The sequence below is a fragment of the Stenella coeruleoalba genome, assembly GCF_951394435.1.
Source record: "Stenella coeruleoalba genome assembly, chromosome: 12".
NCBI classification, from domain to species: Eukaryota; Metazoa; Chordata; class Mammalia; order Artiodactyla; family Delphinidae; genus Stenella; species Stenella coeruleoalba.
The window spans coordinates 73624216-73640737 of NC_137158.1; the positions used below are offsets into that span (position 1 = coordinate 73624216).

General features: G+C 43.1%; 1 protein-coding gene across 3 annotated transcripts in view; it reads left to right on the top strand.

Annotated features, from left to right (window-relative positions):
• SASH1 (SAM and SH3 domain containing 1) overlaps positions 1-16522 on the top strand; it is a 185929-nt gene that overhangs the window by 150310 nt on the left and 19097 nt on the right. For all 3 annotated transcript variants that reach the window (XM_079939956.1, XM_079939957.1, XM_079939958.1), the window contains 4 exons: positions 4995-5341; positions 10847-10921; positions 12882-13025; positions 16270-16405. In XM_079939956.1, coding sequence (XP_079796082.1) covers positions 4995-5341; positions 10847-10921; positions 12882-13025; positions 16270-16405 — 702 coding nt within the window. The remainder of the gene's footprint in view (positions 1-4994; positions 5342-10846; positions 10922-12881; positions 13026-16269; positions 16406-16522) is intronic.

Here is a 16522-nt window from a genome sequence, read left to right on the forward strand (position 1 = left end):
GAAATCTTCTCAAGATGTGGTACGGCTTTCATTTTGACCTTACACCATTTTATATAAACTTTATTTTATATCACCTTCTGAGCATAAGCCTCTGCTCCCAAAAGGATGGTGGTTCTAACCCTGTGAATTTAGTCCAAAGTTAATATACCTCCATCTCAAACATCTAACAGACGAGGCACTTAATGTCCTTTCAGATCTCTGAGGGATGATTTGTTCTTCCTGTAAACAGTCTCAAGTCTCGGTTCCAATGAGGCTTTAAGGACCTCGCATTCTACGTGGATTCTTAAGAGCTAGATCCCTGGCTAAGCCACTTGTCAGAGGAAGCAATAATATCGAAAGGGGCATGAGCTTGGATTTATTGCAATGAATAGTTAACCTTTGAAGTGCAATTATGACAGTTTGAATCTCAACCGTGTCCATCTTTCTTATTGTTAGTAAAGTGTGTTTGCAGCATCTTGTAAAATTCTTGCAAAAAGTTACAATAAAAGAGTAAGATTTCCTGTTTGGAAAACAATTAGTGAATTGAAGGAAGTACTGGAAAGAATTTTTTTTTTTTTAAAGCACATTACTTGTTGAAGTGTCACATCTACATTGCGAGGAAGTTCAAAATTTTAACATGTAGGTTTAAAAAATATCATTATAGAGGCTTTTTTGTTGTACATAAATCAAACCTTGGAAGGAACTGAATTCCCCTTTATTTAAATAGATGAGCGTTTCTTGTTGTTATTACTGCTGTTCTTAAAATTTTTGTTTGATGTAATTATCAGTTTAAATCCCCTGGAGGAATACTGAAGGTGAGGGGGTAACTGTGGGAAAGTGGAGCTAAAAAGGGAAAAGAAAAGAGGAGAGAGACAGAGAAACAGAGGGAGAGACAGAGGGAGAGAGACTCTATCTGCTTCACGGCCAGTTTCATAAACTTAGAGCTGTGTTTAGTTCCAGGGTTTCATCTGGGTGTCTTTTGCATGGTAATTCCGGGTGCAATGCTGGTTTACATTTGGCTGTTTTAATACCTGCCTGTCTGTCATGATTTCACAGGACAGAATATAGCCTGACTTCCTCTCCCCGTGGCAGCTCTTACTGAAATCACACACAGTGTCGTTTGGTAATATTAAGTAGAACCATATGGAAGAGCCATCATTCAACCTTGGGAGTGTTGCATTTTTAAAACAAACCTCATGCATGCTTGCCAAAGTTAAATCTCATATATCATGCATAGATTGGTGGGTCTTGTCCATAAATGAGATAAATGGGAGCAGTACCTGGTCCTGGGCCTACCACCCAGGAGCCCCTTCGTATGCGATAGTCATATGTGTTGGGGCAGCCTTTCCACTAGAATAACACTCATAAAAATGCAGAAATGTTCTCATTTGTATATTTATGTCAGAGTAAATCAATTCAACTGTCTCTGAGAGACATAGTTGAAAAAATGGGGAAATATACCCAAAGAGGTAGCTGTAGGGTGAAAAGTAATAACTATACGGACTTTTAGCTCTGAACTTTGATTCATCTTGATATGAATTAGGTGTCCTAGACGGAAGATGGATTTAGTGAGTTTGAATCCCCAGTGACACGTCTGGTGTCTGGGGAGCTGGGGTGCTATTGACCAGGCTTGCCATTGGCACCAGGAGAGGCCCCGGGTGTGTGTGCAGCTGAGGGCATCCACTGCAGGCTGCCCCCAGCACCGTGCTAGATGAGAACGCCTCCATCCCGTGCATGGTAGAACGTTCTGCGGTTCCTCAGCAACAGAACCGATGCTGGTACAGAGAGGCCACCCTGGCACCTGCTTTGCAAAGCTGGAGAGATTCATACGCCCAACAACCCCTCCTCCTGCCCCTGGGCCTTCAAAGAGCTGATCCTTTTGACTTCCCTCATGCCTGTGCCAATACTAAGTTGTCTGAATAATAATGAGCATTTACGGAGAGCCTTCTGTGCGCCAGCCACTTTCCTGAACACTTTAGATTTTATGTTCCTGTTAATATGTCATCTTCAGAACAGCCACCAGAGGCAGGCACTGATACTACCCCCATTTCACAAATAAAGAAACTCCGACAGACACAAAGAGGGGAAGTAATTTACTCATGGTCACCGAGCCAGCTGGCCGGAGACCCGGAGTTAATGTCTGAGCAGCCTGACTCCTCTACCTCCTGGGTCTGTACTCTGCTCCCACCCCATCTCTCACCCCCCAGCTCTGGAGTCTTGGAAAAGCCAGGAGAGTTACAATCCATCACCCAGTCTTACCCTTGTAACTTGAGTTGCAAGTCCTTATCTGGGGCGTGCATGACCTTAGACAATATGAACTTGTAGGCCAGGGCGGCGCCCTTCATCCAGCCATTTCTGTGTCTTCTACCCAAAGCCGATAGCCACCCACTCTCTTCCCTCATTTCTCCAGTTCATCTGTAACCTGCTAATGAATCATTAGCTTTTGTACAGTACTTTTCGGCTTATGAAGTACCTTCACATCTCTTTTCATTTAATTTTATCCTCTCAATAACCTTATAATAGATACTAATAAAATAGGTAGGCAGTGGGAATTCCCTGACTGTCCAGTTTGAGTTCAATACCTGGTCGGGGAACTAAGATCCCACAAGCCTCATGGCACGGCCGAAAAAATAAATAAAATAAAATAAAATAAAATAAAATAGGTAGGCATTATTCCAGGTGAGGAAACAGACTCGGAGAGATGAAATAATTGCCCACACTCATGGAGGTGGTGAGTAGCAGAGCCAGGGCTGGAATCGAGGGCATCAATCTGCATCCTTGGCATTCAGCCATCCTATCTCCTGACTCCTTCCTCTGGTCAGAATCACCTTCCCTTCCGTATTCTGATCTCAGCTGAGCAAGAAGCAAATCATACGCCAAATGATGATGGAATGAGAGCATCTTGATTGTCGTACTTTTGACTTGATACTTGTACTTTCAAGTCAGAGGTGAATGGGAGAAGTAATGCTCTAAACCCAAGGAATCCAGTCTGGGCTGGGATTTCAGGCCTGGGTCAGGCACAGGCAGAAGAACCTCATGTACCACATGAGGACTGCCCTCAGCACGGGCTGAGGTGGCCTCTTTGGAAGCATTTGCCATGTTTCCCTCCAAACTCTTTACCAGATGCCGACGTGCCAGAACCAGGAAGTAGAGCTACATACATCACAGGCATGTGTGAACCAGCTGGTCCCAAACTCAAATGTGACACCGAAGTATTGGAATCTCTGATGACAACACCAAATATAGAATCCAGAAAATTTCCAGACCACTGCTGAGTGACAGGTCCTTAACTTCCCCAAGGCCCCTTAAGACTGTGCGTAAATGAGGGCCTTTGCACACCTCTCTGGACACCTGGGCTAAATATGAAGTCATGATCTGTGATTGGACTACTTTTAGAGAAAAGTCCTCTGTTGGGCTGCCCCTGCCACCAGGCTATGCCTCTCAGCCCCATCACTTCATCCCTGGAAGTGGAGGGTAGACTGTATCCGGAAGAGGTTGCCATTTTTACTTCCAGTAACGTAAGGACCCGTGGTCTTCAGTCCATATTAGGTGTCCTGAGGAAGGAGTGGGAGACATTCACGACGTGTGCACACTGCTTCTGGTCCGGCCAGTATTCGTCAGAACCACAGACCCTGCTTTTAAACTCCCTTGAAAGATCCGGGAATAATTCTTGAGTGAATATATTTGTGCTGCAGATGATGGAGAACTTTGGACCAGATATAATTTTGAATCTCCCTCCCCACCACCATCTCCTTGACATCAAAGTCAACCTTGGGTTGTATTTAATAGCAGCAGGTCCTTTTTATATTTGTAACTGTAATTCCCATCATTTGGAAAACTAAGAAACTTCTGGAATTTTAAAGGCCTGCTACCAGTCGCTCATCTTTTGCTCCTCTGGAGCGAGCCACCCTCTCCCTTCGTCTTTGACATTTAACCACACACTGGGACCCTCATCCCAGGTGGTGTATTTAGTGCCATCCGTCTGTTCCAAGGAACTTGGTGCTTTTTCCCCTTCACAATTCAGCTGGCACAAAGCTGCAGTGCTCAGAAGTTTCCTTATAATTAAAGGGACACAGCCAGTTAGGATCACTACACCCAGAGTTTGACCTACTTCTTTTCTCACAGATGTTCACATAACACATGCAGAAAAGAACTCAATTTTCCTGCCAGCAAGTCCAAACCTTTCCACTGGTCTCTGGAAGTCTTGGCTGGATACCTGCCTCCAGTGATGGCTTGAAGAGCTGGAATCCTTGAGAAGAAATGGAACACTCCATGGGGCTGCTTGCGTGTCCAGGCCCTTAAATGCCCTTGCTGCTTTGTAGCAGGGCCTGCGTTGATGGGAATGTCTGTCTTGGTCCCCCAGCTCCGCAACTTTTTGTGTTTGGCTTATCAAGTGGGGACCGTTTGTCAGTTGCATTTGCAATCTACGACCCTTTATGGCGTTTCCTCACCCAGACTTCTCCCTTGGTGACTTAATTACTTAAATGGCATATGTATCAATAAAAAAATTACTGTCAGCCACATGGCATTCATCACACTCTGACTATAAAAAGCCAGCCAGACTCAACAGGAGAGCCTTTCAGAAGGGAGAACGATTGATTCCTAGCTTCTGAGGATTGCACTTGCAAACTGGGAAGGATAATTATCGTTAAATGCTAAGGAATATTGTGTTATGGATGGGCTTCGAGTGTCCAAATGCCATTTTTAATAGGTCTGTTAAGGTGTTTGGTCTACAAAGATATTGAGAGGAGGAGGAGAAATCGCATCTGAAACCTTTTAACAGTAAGCCTGTGTGAAACCATTATTTGCTCAGTTTCTTTTCTTCTTTATGTGCATTTATTTAAGCAGGAGCTGGGTTTCTGGAGGGTAAGTGAGTGTGGGGAGGGGCGTCACTGCGGTCGCCGCATGGTTTAGCTTATTTTTTGCAGGGTTGGGGGTCTAAAGGCAAATCTGTGAGAGGACGCAAAGGTTTGTTGACAGGAACCCGTGACTGTGTCTGTGTTGATTCCCTCCAGGCGGGGAGGAGCAGGTGTTTGAGAGTTCCCCGGTCCCGGATGAAAGGTCTGCCCTGTACTCTGGAGTGCACAAGAAGCCATTTTTCTTCGATGCCTCTCCTGAGAAACCTCCAGAAGATGATTCAGACTCTCTCACCACTTCTCCATCATCCAGCAGCCTGGACACCTGGGGTGCCGGCCGGAAGCTGGTCAAAACCTTCAGCAAAGGAGAGAGCCGGGGCCTGATCAAGCCCCCCAAGAAGATGGGGACGTTCTTCTCCTACCCAGAAGACGACAAGGCCCAGAAGGTGTCCCGCTCCCTCACCGAGGGGGAGATGAAGAAGGGTCTCGGGTCCCTGAGCCACGGGGTAAGTACCGATGGTGTTTGCTTCTACGACAGCCACCGTCGCCGGCACCACCTCCTAGTGTCCCTAGAGGAGGTTCAGAGCGTCCGGAAGCAGATCCGCTTGAAGAAAACGGATACTAATTATTCCTGTTCTAGAGCTTTCCTCTGCCAGCGTCCCTCTAGAAAAGGCATCAACAGCACCACCTGCGACCTGCAGCTGCTCCGGCAGAAACCCAAAGGGGGCGGGGTCAGTGGCGGCCCCGGCAGGAGGGTGCGCGGGCGCCCCTCCGTCAGCGAGTTCAATGTCACGTACGTGGTGGAGCGCAGCCTGTACAGCCACCTGAACCTGACCCAGCTAGTGCGTCCTGCCTCAGACAGGACCCTGAGCAAGGCCGAGAAGCAGGACCTGAGACGGTGCTTGCTGGAGGAGGAGGAGACCAGGAGGAAGTGGGCCGCCACGGTGGACCGCTGTACCAAAAGGGTTCTCTTGAGAATCCGCCAGAAGTCCGTGAGTCACAAAGACAGTCATGGGGACGGCCTTGTCATTTCTGTGATGTGCAGTCAAGCATTATGGCCTTTCTTGCGTGCAGGCTGGCGTCCTCCCTGCTCTTCTCATGCTCTGTCCCTCCATCACCTCCATTCCTACCCCCACTTTCCTTGAGGAATGGCTTCTCCCTCTTTCCCATTTGTCCTCTTGCCAGTTGAAGCTGTTTGAGTTTTAATTTAAAACTAAACATTGAAGCTGATCCAGAGAAGGGCTCTCAGGGTACAGGGGTGGGGTCTGGCCTCCTTCTAGAAGTGGCTGTCTTGAGTCGCAGCCATCGTGTTACTTGGCCTCAAGGAAGCTGATTCAAAACAGAAGGAAGTTTTGCCCTTAAGAGAGATGTTTCTTCTCTCAGTGAGTTAAAACAGTAGGAACTAGCTCACGGTAGATTGCCACCATCATCATTGCCAATTTGGTGATTCGAAAAAACACTGTAAGGTGCTTTCTTTTATTACTAGGGGCAGACGGAAAGTTCTCAAATCTAAAAGGAAAGAAAAATTAGAGCTCTTTTGTTTTACTTAAGTATATTTGATGTGCTTATCTTTTTTAAACAAAAGGATCAACGTTTGGAAATGTCCTCCACTGCCCCATAGATTATTCTGTACATAGCAAGGAATAAAGTACTTACTTTCAAATAATGAAATGGTCTTCAATTTTATTACTGAATTATTAGAGACCTAGTAAAATTTATTTTCAGGGCAAGACTTATATTGAACTGGAGAACATAGGGATTTCCCCCCTGAAATTCCCACCCAACTTTTAGTTTGCACAAGAGCCCATATAAAATGGCACAGGGTGTGGAGGAACTGTGCACTTCCTGGCCCCTGGCGCCCTGCTTAATCCACTTGGGTCTGCTGGCCTGTCCCCTTTTATAGGTCTGAAGGAGTAGACTGTACTGCCACCTCCCATGATGGCTTCTCCCAGAGTTCCTTCACATTTGTAACATGTTCTTGCCCAGATGGTTGCTGTAATTTAAATTCATTCAATCAAGTTCTGCTTTTGGGGTCAATGCCCTCCTTAAAGGATGCTTAGGTCCGTACCAGCCCTTAGGTTTTCCAAATATTCCCATGTGTTGACTTTCTTGCTCGATCTCCACTTTTTTCACATTCTTATAAATCTTGCAGCACTTTTAATATTATCAGTTAACAGCTTTTCCTCTGGCTCTTTGTCATGGCAACAGCCTCGGTTGGTTTTGTTTTTGTTGTAAAATAACAGTTCTTTGTTATTATTTCTTGTTGTCACTCCTTCATTTCTGACCCACAGATCTTTTGGGAAATACCTGTGGCTACCTAGTCTTGGTATAATTTGTTTTTTACCTTCCGAGGTGTTCTGCCTAGTTCATCTGCCTCTCTACCTTTGGACATGACCTTGATAGAACAGATCCACCTCTTCTGTGTAAATTGATGACTCAGCCCCATGGGTTTAAATCATGCAATACTGAGAATTTTTCCAGTTGAGTGCCTTGAGCTGCTCATGTATCCCTTATATTATTTATTGCCAGGTTAATGATATAACTTCATCAGGACCTTCTCTCTAGAAGTTATATTTCTAAGATTTGTGCCATTGTGGGCCCTTGTGTGCACATTGTGAGCCAGTGATTAATTCTTCACTGACGTTTGAGTATGGACATTTGGACAAGCTTGTTTTCACGTACCAATTCCACCCCCTGTATAAGTGGCACTCTGTAACCTCTATCCCCAGTACCAGCCTGAGGCTGGGTATTTTTAAAGTACTGTGAATTTGAGGCAGTACTGGACAGTTTTAATACTTGCTGAAATACGTGTTCAGTGCTAAATCAGAAATTTGTACATACCGTTTCTTGTAAGTATAATTGTACAATCAAGAAAACAAAATTTAATTTTCTAGTTATTCAGAGAACATAGGGGAATGTAAGTTCTTTTTCTTTTGGCCGCCCTGTGCAACATGTTGGGATCTTAGTTACCCGACCAGGGATCGAACCTGTGCCCCCTGCAGTGGAAGCTCGGCGTGTTAACCACCAGACCACCAGGGAGGTCCCAGAATATAAGTGTTTTAACAACAGAAGAGGGTTTTTTGTTTTTCTGGTTTTTTTTAAGGGATTAAAATAATTTCTTTACTTGGTTTACTTAAAAATTGTTTTCCTTTCTTCTTGTCATATATCTCTTTCATTTTATTCAAAAGTATAGTTTCCTTTACTCTTCAACCTTGATCTTTTTGTCTTTCAAAAAATGCCATATTTGCTTGATGAAACCTCAGGGAAATGACAATGCTTTGTACTCACTGGAAACGGTCGCTTGTTTTGCTTTTTATTTGGTCATTCAATTTTTGTTTGGGGAAACAGACATGCATGACATTTTGGAATTTTGTCCATTAAAAAACAAAAATCCAAACCCCCCCAAAACGTGTTTTCAGCTGCATGACCATTCCATTGACTGGTACTTCTCATCCACAAGCATCTATCTAAAATGTTCTTGTAATTATCCGTACAGGAGATGTTTGAACTTGAAAAACCTCATTTAAGCGTTATTCGTGTAGACCACCAAAGATTGGTTTACATTCTTTTACTATTCTCTCTTGTTTTCTCTGTTGAAAGAGTGCTGCTTCAAGAACTACCTGACATTACGGAAAAAGTTGGAGATTAGTTCAGGTGGTGCTGACGGTTATATTTTGTTCATCGTCCATTGATAAAGAAGAATCAGTTCCAAATATCTTAGCATGTCACTGGGAGAGGTTTTAGTTGGTAGTTAAGAAAACCAGTCCACTCTTTCCTCTAAACTTCTTATTTTAGGAGACGATGCATGCAGCAGTCATATGAAGACATAAATGAGCTTCTAATTTATTGCAGTTGTAGTTTCCACATAAATTCTTTGTCAGTTATTTCATATGCATCAGAAATAACATGCTGGGCTCCAGTGCTGCAGTCGGTGTTGGAATTCAAAGCAGGGAAGTACAAAAGCCGTAAAACGATGAGGCATCTGGACGCCATACTGTGTCTGTGGAGCCCTGAGTCACAGGAGAGGAACTAGAATAAAATGACTGCCTTTGCAAAAATGAGAAAATTTATTTGGCACTATAAGCTGCAAAGGGAAAGTTAAAGTTAAAAATTAGCCTTGAGAGATGGTCCTAACATTGCTTGCAGATTAGGGGATTTGGTGAGTGCTTTTGTTTGCAGAGGTCTTTCTCTTTTTATAGAGTAGATATAGATCCAGTTAAGTTGACTGTAAGGGAAGTCAGATTGTCCATTGATATTTTTATATAAAATGAGAATGATGTCCATTGAAGGTTATGTCTGTGGTTGATTACTTAAAACAGCAGCAACAGCGTTGCTGAAGGAGAAGACCAGCTGTGTGATATCCTGAATGTCGGTTATCCTGAAATATAACACTTCTGTATCTCCTGGCCTTTCCTTCTGCTACACCTGCTCTCTTTCACTTCTTGGCCCATTCCTGGGATTGCTCTGGTTTTACATTTGAAGCTCCCAGAATTATAAGGCCCAGAACTAAGCTCCAGTTCTTCATTTGCATATTTAGAATGTTGACTAAGCCTAAACTTCAATATAACAATTGTCAGGACAAGCTACCAAATTCTCAGTGTGGCCCTAATGAAAAGTAATGGAAGAAACCAACATTCCTAGAGTGTCTGCTTTGTGCCAGGCAGTGTGCTAGAAGTCTCAAATATAGGCTATAGATAGTATTTTACTAATGAAGAAACCAAAGCTCAGAGAGTTCAGTACTCCACCTGTGGTCACACAGCAAGTTAAGTGGTAGAACCAGGATTTGGGTCCCTATCTGTGTGATTCCAAAAACCTAGGCACTTTCCTTCCTGGATGTTTCTACTTTCTCAGTTCAGTTAATATGTATCTAAGGTGTATTTATTTTAAAAAAGCAATGTTTATAGTATATGTTGTGCTTTTCTGTTCATTTCTTCCTTTTAATAGCTGTTAACTAGAGTTCTCTGAGAAACGGGTAATACAAAATATTGGCACCCAAATCTGTGATTCACATTTTATTACCAATTGCTTAAGAAGATAATCGGTGATAACAAAAATTAATGTGCTTTGAATTTCTCCTTTTTCTTAAAGATGTGGGGGTTGGCGGGGAGAGGTGGTGCTTGAGTAGCTTTTGCTAGAAAAACAGCAGAGAATTCAAACCAAGTTCTGGAAATATAAAAGCACTGAAACATAAGCAGTCCATAAAGTTTGAAACGAACCGAAAGGACAGTGAAGTTTTCATTCTATCAGTGTTTTTCCTATTGAAATTAAAGTAGTGTGGTCAGAGATAGTCACGGAATCAATCTTTTTCTTTCTGGGCAAATGTGGTGTCTTTATTTCATACACTCTGAGGAAAGGGTCATAAGTAATTAAGTTGGGCAGTTAGATGGGAGAGTTATCAGCATTTTTGGCTAGGTCAGGGAAGCAATGAGTGAGTAATCCTCTTGGCCTGATTGGACTCTACTATAAACATAACCTTTTTCCCTCCATCTCAGCGATTTAAAACTAAACAAAACAAGAGTCCCTCAGAAAAGCCTGCTGTCAGTGGCAGGGCTATAGGACTTCACATCTGGGTTTCCAAGACCACTCTGAGCACATGGGTTCCCTAATACATGTTCCCTCATTATCACTACTGTATGCAGCCGATATTAAGGGGTCTGGAAGGGAAATTTTGTTGCTAAGAGACAAGGAATCTTAGAGCACTTAACACATGTATGGTTTTTTGGTTGGTGTGTTTTTTTTTTTTTTTTACCCGTTGGTTTTTGCCTGTGAAGGGGATTCTGAACCTCTGGTGTAGGCACAGTTCCAGTGGCCTGTGGAAGGGCAGAATGAGTGGCGTCTCCTTATAACATGAGTCATGTATTTTTTTTCGTCATCATTTCTCGTCTCTTACTCATCCTGTAACACGTCTGTGGGTCCGTGACATCCTACAAAGGGGACGTGTGTTGGGTTGGCGCTACTGGATGGTCTTAGCATAACTGGATTGTTAGTGCTCTGCCCTCTCCTTTCCACAGAGAACCTGCAGTTTTGGAGGATTTGACTTGACAAATCGTTCTCTGCACATTGGCAGTAATAATTCTGACCCATTGGTGAGTATACATCAGAGGGGAAGCAAAAGATTTGGATTCAAGTGATGTGGTTGACACAGTTTCACATTGAGTATCTTTGAGAATCGGTACTGGGTGACCTTTTCCTCGGGATCCCAAATCGCATTTGGAGAGAAGCTCTATTTCCCCATCTTAAAGACTCTTCACAGTCCCACATGGACTGAATGATGACCACCTGTGGCCTCCATCGCTCTCTTTGCAGAAGCATCATTTCTTTAATACCCTGGTTTCCAGGTTTCTTCAAGTCACACGTCCAGATGAGTTTAGAAGGTCTCAGTCATTGGTGCACGTGTGCTTTTTGCTCATACTAGTTGCAAGTGCACGTGACTGTGACACATAGGTAGGGCCACAGCGTGGAGCCCTGTGACTTGGGTTCCAAGAGTACGTGGCAGCATTTCTGAAAACCAGGCTTGTCATAGGCCGAGTGCATAGCCCTACACCAAGCGTAGGTCTTTCTGATCTGGGGTATCGCGAAATGAACCCAGTCCCCTTGGGGCCAGAGCAAGCCAGACTCCTCAGGGCCAAGGTGACCGCCTGCTCAGACCTGCCACTGGATCACAGTCCGGGGACAGGCCACCTTTACAGTGTAAAGGTTCTCCCTAAGGTTTACTTTCTGAGGTCCCAGAGCTGTAGGTGAGTTTTCCATACAGTTTTGTTTTCCCCTTGTGCAGCTGGTCACGCAACTGTGAAATGAGGATTCTGTGCTGTATAGTTGTTACGGCCATGTGTTAGCGAAAGCACCCATCTATGCTTTTTTGAAGTGTTTGAGAATTTCCTGGAAGAATAAAACTATTTTATTTGGATATCAAATTTTATTGATTTATAAACCAATAATTTTATGTGGTCAGTCTTTTAAAAAGTATGATTTTTTTCCCCTCAGGGGAATGCTTTGTTTTGTTTTTTAATGCAAAATAGAATGAAAGGAGACCACAGTCTAACTTGTTCAGAAAAGAAAATTTACACAGTCTTAGGAGTTGGCCACACGAAGTGCTACAATGATATAAATCTGATCGGATGCTGGACTTTTTTTTTTTTTTTTGGCTGCGTTGGGTCTTCATTGCTGCTCATGGGCTTTCTCTAGTTGCGGAGAGCGGGGCTACTCTTCATTGCAGTGGGTGGGCTTCTCATTGTAGTGCCTTCTCTTGTTGCGGAGCATGGGCTCTAGGCGCACAGGCTTCGGTAGCTGCAGCACACGGGCTCCATAGTTGCGGCACACGGGCCCTAGAGCGCGTGCAGGCTTCAGTAGTTGTGGTGCATGGACTCAATAGTTATGGCTTGCGGGCTCTAGGGTGCATGGGCTTCAGTAGTTGTGGCATGCGGGCTCAGTAGTTGTGGCTCATGGGCTCCAGAGCGCAGGCTCAGTAGTTATGGCTCATGAGCTTAGTTGCTCCCCAGCATGTGGGATCTTCCCAGACCAGGGATCGAACCTGTGTCCCCTGCATTGGCAGGTGGATTCTTAACCTCTGCACCATCAGGGAAGTTCCCAGATGCTGGACTTCTAATCACTGAGATCTGCCATTTTGTTCTTACCACTTTCTTGGGTGATTCAGTAGTAGTACCCTTTACTTCTTCCCCACTGCTGGGATTAAGTGAACATTGGTTCATCTAAATCATTCTTTATTGATAAGATACAGTCCCCTTGGGTATTTAAAATGGTGGGAAAACATGTACCAGGAGAAGAATATACTAAGTTTAAATAAAACAAAGTGACTCACATCCCACTTTAAGCAAACAAATAAGCAAAAGTCACTTAGTCAATAGCTTTTAATTTTTAATCAAAAAGATAAATAACATAGCACTGAGTTAACGTAAGAAAAATGTGGAGATCCTGGAGCATGCCAATGTTTTGCTGAGAGGTAGGACATTCATGGTTTGAATAATAAAACCTGTTTGTGGGCTTCATTTTCTGTGATTAAGATACTTATAACATTTTATTTTGCAGGGTAAAGAAGGAGATTTTGTGTATAAAGAAGTAATCAAATCACCTACCGCCTCTCGAATCTCTCTTGGAAAAAAGGTGAAATCAGTGAAAGAGACAATGAGGAAGAGAATGTCTAAAAAATACAGCAGCTCTGTCTCTGAGCAGGTATGTGACAGCTGAGCGAAAAGCCCCCTTGGTTCTTCCCAACAACAAGAAAAGCTGAGGATTGTTGGTCTGAGATTTTAAATGGTGCTAAATATATTCACAGGCATTAACCAGGCTCCAGGACCATGCTTGGTTTATGTAGACAAACATTGGATTCAGCAAATATTTGTTAAGCGCTTAGGGTCACCCGAGCACCAGGTTTGGTGCTGGGAATACAAAGCAGGCCCTGACTTCTATGTACAGATGAGAGAAAAAGACAGACCTGTAAAGAAATGATTATTCGTTAATGCAATAAGCACTAAAAATTAGAACACAAAGGAAGGATTTTATTTTCTAAAATATTCCTTGCTCCACAATGGCCATCACCAGAATCAAACCTTAAAAAGACAGTCAAGTTTTCTTAGCCGACTTTTCAAATAAATGTAGCATAAGTTGTTCTTAGGAGCGTGTAGCAAGTCTGAGAAGTAAAGTCAGAAAGTGCTTCCTGGCTGCAAGACTTACACAGTAATTGTGTTTCTGCAGGGGTGTGTTCACTAACCATCCCTATCTGCAGGCTTTAAGACATCACAGAATTGACACCACTCCCTTCCCCAATTCTATAAGTTCATCTCTAGGAACATAACCTTCTTTTTATGGGTCTTCTTTTTATGGGTGGAGGGAATAAAGACACTTGGAAGGCTGGGCCTGAGATAATTTTGACCATTCGATTTTCAAAACGCTCTCCTCTGGCACCTTAATAGTATGCATTCTGTAGTCTGTTGAAGTCTCCGTTTGTGAACTGTTTGTCTACTTAAGAAATATGTAGGTAATGCTGCTTTATCTACCAAATAGAACAGCAGGGAAAGCAGGCATTTTTGCTCAGCTGCTGCCCTCTGGTGGACATGGTGAGCTAAAAACCAAGCATCCCCCTGTTTGAACCAGCTAGCCAGCCTCCGGCGCTGTGCTTCAAACAAAACCTGCACATCTTCAGCTTATTACAGTGGTTCTCGTGGGGTATTGGGGGTGTGTTGGGGGGTGTTGATTTTTCTCCCTCACCAACCCCAGGGGCATTGGCTAGGGGCATTTTTAATAGTGGCAGTGGGTTAGAGTGGGGTGGTGTTGGGTGCTACTGGCATCTAGAGGATAGAGGTCAGGGATGCATCTTACGATGTGCAGGACAGTCCATGGAAACAAAGAATTAACCATGCAAAACGATGAGAGTGCTCAGATTGAGAAACTGGCCGGTCAGACCTGCAGGGGAAGTCTGGCTGCCTCCAGTATCTCTTCTCCACGAACATTTTCCTTAATCTTTTCGTCTCTTGTCCCTATGGGTATGGGAGTGATGGTGATTCTATATTTCTGCCCATCCATGAAGCGAGCTGTGCACGCTCGAGTGAGACAGACTTTATGCCAGTGAAAGCAGTGCCACGCGTTAAAGCGCTTTATTTAGTTGGCTTTTCCCCCAAATTGAAACATCGACTAAAAGCTCTTATACACTTACATTCCTAGGGGTCTCCTGCTTCGTGGGTCATGAGCATAGAACTTTCATGTCATTTTGAGCATTTTTCTATAATTTTACTACTATATTGATGTCTTGTAGTTTTAGTTCTGTTTTTTTTTTTAAAGTGGTCATTTCACATAATCAAAAAAAGAAGGAATCATTATAATGCTTTTTAGAGAGAGGAAATTAACATTGTAAGGCTTTAAAAAAAAAACTTTTGAGCAAAGACACCGACTGTTTTAGTAAGGATTTTTATCTGCTCTGTTCCTGCTCTATGCCCAGCCTCTGAAATAGTACCTCTTCTTGTAATCAATAAATATGTGATGAATAAATTAATAATTTTTAAAAAGCACTTGTGAACATACAGTATCAGAGGTGTGTATTTGGTATTGCTGTTTTTCAGACTGGGAGGTTTTTTCCAGAAGCATTTTAAAAAGATTTTAATTGGAAAGGTGGCTTATTTTATGATTCAGAAAAGAGGAATGAAAACCTCAGGAATTCATCCTTTGCAGCTTCAGTAACCTCCTAACGATGCACCCTCTGTTTGTAGTTGTTGCGGTTGTTTGCTCGCTTTCCTTAAATGTAAAGCAGAAGTGTGTTTTGGATCAGAAGCTGCCCTTTCTATTGTCCTTAAATGTTTGCAGGGCCCCGCAGATCTCATCAAAGCCCTTCTGATGATTCGGCATTATGCAAATAACAGGTTGCCATTAGATGGTTCTGTGTTCTCGTGGCTGTGTAATAATATGCCAGAAAGTGTTCTCTTTGGGCCAGTAAACCGTTCTGACTGCAGACTTTTTAAAGTGTGATACTGTCTTATCTATTAGCACCTCAAATCAAATGAGCGTGCTGTAGTTACATGTGCAGATGGGGGGCTGTCCACCCCAAAAGTGAGAAGTACTGCTGAGTCACTACTGTCAGCATCTGATCTAAAAGGGACTTCCCAGCTGTTTATTAACAACAGAAGAAGAAATGAAAGAAGCTAAAATCGTAGGGTGACTTAAGGAAATTGTATTATAGACAGAAAAATGGTATGTTTGCTGTACAGCTGACCCTTGAACAACACAGGTTTTGAACTGCATAGGTCCACTCATAGGTGGATTTTTTCAATAGTAAACGCTACAGTACTACACGATCTGTGGTTGTCTGAATCCACAGATGCAGAGCCACAGATAAGGAGGGCCAACTGCAAAGCTGGTCGGCACCCCTAACCCCTGTGTTGTTCAAGGGTCAACTGTATATCTGGGTCCTAAGTTGGTATTTTATTAGCCAATTTTAGTAATTTGTGTAAACAGAAATATAAGAATCTGTGCTTTGTGTGTGTGTGGGGTGTGTGTGTGTGTGTGTGTAAATGTTTCCCTTCAAATAGATTAAATATTCTATGATGATACTTCCGGATACTACATTACTAGTGGGTTGTATCTGATCTACATTTGAAGTCCAGCGTTATTACTGAACGAGGGAGTATACTAAGAGTCTCTAAGCCTTTAACAAAATGTTTTGTCTACAAGGTAGATAGATTCTTTTCAAAACTATCTATTTGAGTATGAAAAATACTTTTTGAGTGTTTAATTAATAGTTACATGAACCACAACTTTAAAATGAAGCAACGATTTAGATGAAAAAGGAAGGTACATTTTGGGTAAAGAATCAGACTTGGGTATAAAGATGGATTTGACTGATGTTGTTGAGGGCTAAACTGCTGTGAATTACAAAAGGACGCCCATCCACTCTGGTGAAACATAATTTTGTCAAAACCCATTTCAGGATTCAGGCCTTGATGGAATGCCGGGCTCGCCTCCGTCCTCTCAGCCTGACAGCGAACACATGGACAAGCCCAAGCTCAAAGCCGGAGGTTCTGTGGAGAGTCTGCGGAGCTCTCTGAGCGGTCAAAGTTCAATGAGTAGGTCTAGTTTGCAAACGTAGATGATTTCCTTGGAGTCAAAATCAGACTTTTACTGAGTGTCAGGTTCAGGCAGTTTAAAGATAAATTAGACCAAGTTCTTACCCTTAAGGTGCT